The 7,306-nt window shown below is 36.2% G+C and overlaps 1 protein-coding gene across 2 annotated transcripts; it reads right to left on the reverse strand.

Annotated features, from left to right (window-relative positions):
* Nucleotides 1-399: 399 nt before the first annotated feature.
* Nucleotides 400-6,129, reverse strand: LOC116130592 (ankyrin repeat protein SKIP35-like). Of its 2 annotated transcripts, none has more exons than XM_031416312.1 (4): nt 6,009-6,129; nt 4,692-5,793; nt 2,241-2,673; nt 400-1,514 (listed from the first exon to the last, which is right to left on the reverse strand). In XM_031416312.1, the coding sequence occupies exons 2-4, from the start codon at nt 5,303-5,305 to the stop codon at nt 708-710; spliced, it is 1,854 nt and encodes a 617-aa protein (XP_031272172.1). In that variant the 5' UTR covers nt 5,306-5,793; nt 6,009-6,129; the 3' UTR covers nt 400-707. The 2 variants fall into 2 exon arrangements, with proteins under 2 accessions (XP_031272172.1, XP_031272173.1); XM_031416313.1 differs by having other exon boundaries at nt 6,069-6,127.
* Nucleotides 6,130-7,306: the final 1,177 nt, after the last annotated feature.

Here is a 7,306-nt window from a genome sequence, read left to right on the forward strand (position 1 = left end):
TTTGGCTGCGGTCAAACACCATGTGAACATCATTTATTTTAGGCAAAGAATACTCTTTTAAAGAGGAAGATGACCAAATTTGTCTATTCAAAATCGACACAGAAGAATATATGCCAACCCAGTCGGCCACAGTAAAACTACATATGGCTTACAGGGCAAAAGGCCTTTTTTTTTCAAATTCAACTTTTGCAAGCAAAGCATAGACAAGGGAAGCTTGGAAAGTTTGATTTGTCTATGACTTTGTGGCCACTTTTCTTCAACTAAACATTTATAACATGCTAAAATGAATCATCCCATTGCATGTGGACGATCAGATCATGGTACAGTTAACCTCCTGAACCGGGAGATCTAGTCAATTTTCTCAAAAAAGATTGAAAAATGAGCAATGAACACAAGAGGTTACAATATACATTCCCATCATATATTAACTCTTGTGATAATAATTACTCTCTGACTTACATATAACAAGGTCAAAATGCAAAGCCATTAAGAGAGAACATAGTATGGTATAGCCAAAAAAAACCCAGGAGACTACAGAGAGAACCAAGATTTTATGCCAACCACATGATGGTAGGAAAATTTGACAAACCTTAAAAGCTTCGTCACCTTAACCACAGGTAATATGTAAATTATTATTATCTATGACACATGAGATATGGAGGTAAAAAGAGAAGCGAAAATGTGAAATATCCAACGGTTAATTTTTGCTAACCAGTGAAGGGAGCGTGGACCAAAAATGGAGGGAGGTGATGTTCCAAAACTGCCAAGAGCTCTTTGCCCTGGCTCACCTCTCCCAACACCCCACCTCCAAGCCTTTTCACGGCTTCAACAAGTTGACCCCTTAACCTTTGTGATAGCAAGCGACCACCTACCTTAATACACTCCCTATACAGCGGCAGGTAGGCAATTGCCACCCTCAGAGGACCTGGCAGATCCCTTAGGCAAATAGGAGATCCACCCCACTTCAAAATCCTAACTAGATTCATGTAATGCTCTTGCCCTTGATTTAATCCGTCCAAGAAAGCTGCCTCAGACCAATGCTCCCGAAGAAAAGCTTTCAGGTCAGGGGCAACAGCCTCGTCATCAGACCTAGCAATGCTGTCTGCAACTGCGTATGTAGCAGCTGGGTCACTTAAGAAATCAGAATGGAGCAGGAATGCCACACCATCAAGAGAGCCACCACTTCTTTCACCTGCAGCCTTGAGAATCTCAATGCTGAGAGCTGCAAGAACATGCTGAGGGACGTGGGGGAGCAGATAGGCAGCAACTTCAACTTGGCTGCTGGAAGTGGCAGCTGTAAGGGCAAGGCACAGATCCATATCACGGCAACCCCTTTTCACAAACCATTGGACAACCTGCATACAACCTCTCTCAGCAGCTCTCATCAAAGGGCCCAAGAAAGCCACAGCATTACCCTCTTCTACTAGACACTCCATCGTGCCAATCTTGCAATAGTGTGAAGCAAAACCCAGGGCCAGATCAACATCGACATCCAAACTGTTCCTTTGGGCAATCTGAAAGATAAATCCCACAAAGCAAGGAGAATGATTAATAAAATATTACTCAAGCAAGCTGTGAAGCATGACAAATCTTCTGATCACAGTTACATACTATTGAGCATGTCTTATTAGAATAGCACTTTCCCTGCTTAAGGTTTCTGAATCTTATTCATAAGAGAAAGGAGTACATAATTTAACCAATGATTAAAGTTACCACTAAATTTTAGGACACGACTGGTTTCTCCAGGTACCATGCAGAAATCAAACAGAAGTATATTAATTGTTCCTATATAAATCACACTTATATCTTTTACGCTCCTTTCACTTCAGGTTATAGACACACTTAAGGGGTAACCAAGTAACTAAAATTTATTATCAAACAAATAGAGATCTTACACACCTTCCCAACCTATGCTAATAATTAAATCTCATATATATGCAAAGAATATGGCATACTATTAACCCTCTTAAGTACTTTTATACAATTAAACAACAGCTTTCTTTCTGAAGCCTTCACTACAACCAAGAAAAGGAGAATATTCACACCTCCAAAACTCATATCCTTTCTCCTTTTCAATGTCTTGCTAAAGTCTGAAGATCTTTTTCCCATGAAGACTAAAGTTTTTTTACCTTTTTCATAAGCAATTCTTTCCTAGGAAACACCAAAAACTTGGACTTTGCAAGATTGCCTTCAGGAAAGTTGACAGTTTGAGATTAAGGGAGTGCATATAAATGACTTACCTGCAACAAAATACGCACGAGTTCTGTACTCCCAAATCGAGAGGCTTCAAGGAAACACTGGTTAACATTGTCGGCACCACCTTCCACCAACAGACCCAGCAATCCTTGGATCACAGTAGCTGATATCCCAGATGCCCAACCAGGGTCAAAAGAGCTAGAGAAAAGAGTAAGGGGAAAGCAAGCTGCATCAAAAGCCTCTGTGAAATCTTTCCCTGTTAGCTGATTGCCTGACAGATCTAGAAATGTCTTGAATGCAGATAGCTGGAGTTGGATCTCAACAGCAGTGCAGTGACTCACTCTGTCCCGACTCCCATGGCAGCGAGAATGGAAGCCTATACATCTCAGAGCCCATTCAGTAAACTTTTGAACCTTAGCACCAGCTTCTGCCTTCAAGACCTCGTCCCCATTGCACTCCTGGAGACGCTCATGCAGCCTGACAGGAAGCAAATAAGAAATAACAGAAAGTTAACATGATGCAAAAATCCAGTATAACAATCAGCATGCAAGCGGTAAAAACTTTGTTTTGCTTTCTTCTAACAGGTTTCTAAGGTAACACGAATTTTTGCAATTTCATTTGTGCAATTTATAGATAAAGTTATTTTTCTACTAGAGAACCTTTCCAAAAGTAAAGTAAGCGCTAACTTGTAGGAATAATGTAATGAACGTCTACTAATAATGTTTACATAAACAAGAAAAGATTTGCAGAAAGCATGTCAACAGGAATGAAATCACAAATGCTAAAACTTTAACCCACATCTGAGAGAAATCAAGAAACCCTATCATTCATGTTTGCTGCATCTAGAGAATCTCAAACCATAAAAAGGGAACAAATAACAATTGCAGAAAAACAGACACAGAAGTAGCAACCACATGTTACCTCTGGTAAAGCAACCAAGGCTTTCGTTGCTAGTTTCCCTATTCTTTTATTTTACTGACAGAAATTTTCAATTGTTTGGGATCTCAGATGAAGTGTGATCATGACAGCCTTGCATAATTTTGAAGATAAAATTGTGATCAGTCCAAAATCAAATCAATTGTTGATTTTGATTTTATTAATTTTGATGGCTCTGAGCTTGCCTGGTGAAATTGTAAGCTGGTTCAAGTGTACAATTTTCTATGAACTTTGAAGAGACTATAATTGTTTTCTTAGATTTTGTTCAAACTCAGCATTTAGAAAAGCTAGTTGTCAGAAGAGGAATAGTTAAAAAGTTTAGAAGTACCTGTGTAATCTATTTTTTCTTCTACTGTGAAAACTAATATATTATTATGAGCCATCTGGTTTACAATTCAGGCACCCATTTTTCCTTTTCATCTCTTGCTTCTCCCTTCGTTGCAATCTTAATTATTTGCATATTCTTTCAACGAAATTGCAAACAGACGTTTTTCTTTCGATTTCTAAATCCCCAATCCTCATCCTATCAATCCCTGGACATTATCCCATCCCACCACCTCTCCTCCTGCAAGAAAGCCTAAAACTCAATGATACCAAAGCTGACTGGAATAATCTTGACTCCAAAAGACAACATTTCATATACTTCTTGAAGAACATTAGAAAGAAATATAAGTACTCCTATAATTACACTGACTAAATACTGAACTGTGTAAGTGGAAGTTCTTTTACTTTTTATTGAAAAAATTGGCTCTTCCGGTTTTCTTTGCTTCCTTAGTTGTAATAAGAATTCAAGGCTACACACTCTTCAAATTCAATTTGACATTTATCAGTTGTTTCTTAGTTATCTTCAACTTGAACTTCTTGGATCGATAAAGATGCAACGATCAGTTAACTTTAGCCTCTGATAATTGGCAAAAATAATAACTCTTTATGTATATTAAAGGGAATTCTGTATGCAGATAATTTTATAGAATGTATACAACTATAAAAATCAAATTTTGATTAACTACAAGCAGCACAGAGAAACTGCTACCTGAAACCACACTCATATACAGAGGAAAGGGAGTGCACTTCATCATGACACAGGAAAAAAAATGTTTCAGATACAAGAATTGCAATCCCTTCTTTTAATCAAAATATAGGCAATACATTGATGCCTATGCTGTTTATAATTTTTGAAATGCACAAAGAGACTAAGGTAAACAAATATTCACATGTCATTACTACAATCTACTAAAACTAATTATTCATGCACAAAATGTCTCACAGCTACTAGAAAAACATGCTTAACTGAAGAAATGAATTAACGACGAACAAAAATGAACTATAGAGAGTTCTGAATTCTCAAAATTCTGAGAATGCATATACATATATTATCTATAGTACTCTACTGAGAATAGACTAAACATTGCCACTAAGAGATAAGAAATTCTTTCAAACCAAACATAAGAATAGAATTAGAAACAGCAGACCAAGTCAACATAAGAGCTAAAAGAGGGAACCAAATATTGCACGATTATCTTCAAAACTAACCACTAAAAAAACATGAGCTTGATTACCTCTGGGCCATCACAGTTACTGTGTCAGCAAGACTCATTGTTCTGCTCTGGCAAGCGGAAACACATGAAGCAAGAAATGAAGTTCTGAGGGCAGCTCTTGTGAAGTCATAAGCACCATGGGAAATTATGCTCTTAATCAATCCTGTTACCCCATGAAGCTCCTGCTCTGAGCTCAAAAACCAAATAGAGTCCAGCGTAATACACAACGCATCATTCAGGGTTTGTGGATCTGCCAATGATATTAGACTCTCTGAGAGCTCCCAATCATGGGAACTCATTGCACGCTGAAACAACTGGCCTAACTCAATCCTGTCTTGTTTACTGAGTCTCTTTTCATGCCCCGGTTTGTCTTTAGAAAGCTCGGAATCTGCCGGAATCACCCTCTTCAATTTCAGATTCTTTGCAAGACAACTACAAGCACTAGATATTCTTGAATCTTTACTAATAAGAGATGGCTCTGTAGGAAACACCATGTTACTTCCCTCACCTTCCTCAGATGCAAAACCATGATTGTCATTCATTTCCATTTCAGCACATGACGGTTCTTCACGATTAAACACATCCTCCAAATACACATTCTCACTCCTTGGTACAAAAACTCTCTCCTTCACCATTTTTAACCAATGAAAAACCACACCAGTTCTCCAAAATCAAAAAAGCTCTAATCAAACAAGCATTCAATCCTCTCAAACAAACAAATCCAAGCACCTCACCTTGTTAATTCTTCCAACATACACCTTCCCCCAAAATCCTATTCCATCAAAGCAAATGTCTATCGTCTAAAAATCCGACAACCTTATCATCTTATATCTTCTCTCCAACAAACAGACATAAAAACCCCCTAAAAATATTATACTACTTATACAACCAATATATTATCTAGCGCTTCCGAAAAGATCTAAAATTTACACTAAAGAAGCATCAAAACAATCAAAACAAACCAACCCATATAAGAATACGAAATCTACAATGAAATGAGCACACAACTCAAACCCATCAACTTAAATTAAAAAAAAAAAAAAGAAAAAAAAAAACCCTAGAAACCCTGTTCTGTTATTCATAAAATCCAGTGTGGCTTTTCTTCAAAGATCCAAAACCAATCCTGCAAAAACAAAACCAAAAAAAAGAAAACCAATTTGCATCAACACATAAACACGTAAACCCAAAAACAGAATCCCAAAAATCACGAGATATAAAGCTACCCAAAGGTCCTGTCTGAAAAGCCAAAAAAATTAAAAAATTGGAAACAAAAAAATTCCAAAAAGTAATATACCAAAAATAAAAGAAGAAGAAGAAGAAGGAGAAGCAGCAGCTAACCTGATTGAGAGATTGAAAAGGAGAGAGAAATGAAACTAAGAAAGAGAGAGAGAAACTCACTCTGTTTAGGGGTGGTTTTTGAGAGGAGAGAATTTTAGATACCAAAATAGATGTATTATTCTTTTTTTTAATTTAGTTTTTTATTTATGAAGCTAAATTATTTTATATATTTATTATTTTATTTCTAATTATTAATATTTTTTCTCCAAAATTGAACAGTAAAGTGTAGGAAATTGAAAATTATTTAATTAAAATTAATTGATAGAATATTTTGATTAAAATTAAATAAAGGAAAATCAAAGGGAGAGAGAAAAAGAGTGGGTCATGAAAATGAGAGTCACAAAAAAGAAGAGGTCATGAAAGTAGGACCCAACCATGCATACACTCCCACTACAATCATTACACATATTCTTCAATCTCCACCCTCTTCTCTTTTGTCTTCTTCTTCTTACTTTATTTTAATTACCACATGTACTTTGTTTTATTTTTTATGTGTAAAATCCTCTCACTCTTTGCCTTTGCTCTTCCCAAATCGGGTTTTCATTTACCATTTTCATTCCCTTTTTCTTTGTGTCTACTTAAGCCCCCCTTCAACACTATAAGCAATGCAATTTTGTGTCAACCTTTGTGGGCTCTTTCACCAAAAGGATTGTGTTTGCATGTTTTGGTCATGTCAAAAAGTTAAAGGGTTCTGAGTTTTGGAAAGTGAAAACTTACTTGCATCGACGGATACATGTACAATATGTTGACTATAACGCATTTGTATTTCAGAAAGTTAAGGATGGTGACTTTAGGAGAATACGTATAACGAATGTAGATACAACTAGTCACTGAAGGCATATGTGTATTCATGTGTGTTGATATAATGCGTTTTCATAAGCTGATTATATATACATTTGTTACACACAAGGCTTTCTCTAAGTTTATGATTATATTTGCATGTTTTCGCCATGTCAAAAGTAAAGAGTTGCGAATTTTGGATAAAAATATTAATGTAAAACAAAACACATACAACCAGTCAATGAGGAGCACATGTATGTCAAAATGTTAAAAGTAATGAGTTTATGTGAAACATTTTGTACAAAGCATCTACATACAACTAGCTAACGAGAGCACATGTGTATGTCACACGCATTGATGTGGTATACTCTCATCGTTTAGTTGTATGTGTAGTCATAATACTTAACGTATTCTCAAAGTTTAGGGTTGATGTCGAGGTTTTGGAAAATAAGAATTTGTTACCATAAATGGATATATAGGTGGGTTTTTAAGGTATATTAATAACCATTAATTATAGT

The sequence above is a fragment of the Pistacia vera genome, unplaced genomic scaffold (genome assembly GCF_008641045.1).
Source record: "Pistacia vera cultivar Batoury unplaced genomic scaffold, PisVer_v2 Contig223, whole genome shotgun sequence".
NCBI lineage: Eukaryota > Viridiplantae > Streptophyta > Magnoliopsida > Sapindales > Anacardiaceae > Pistacia > Pistacia vera.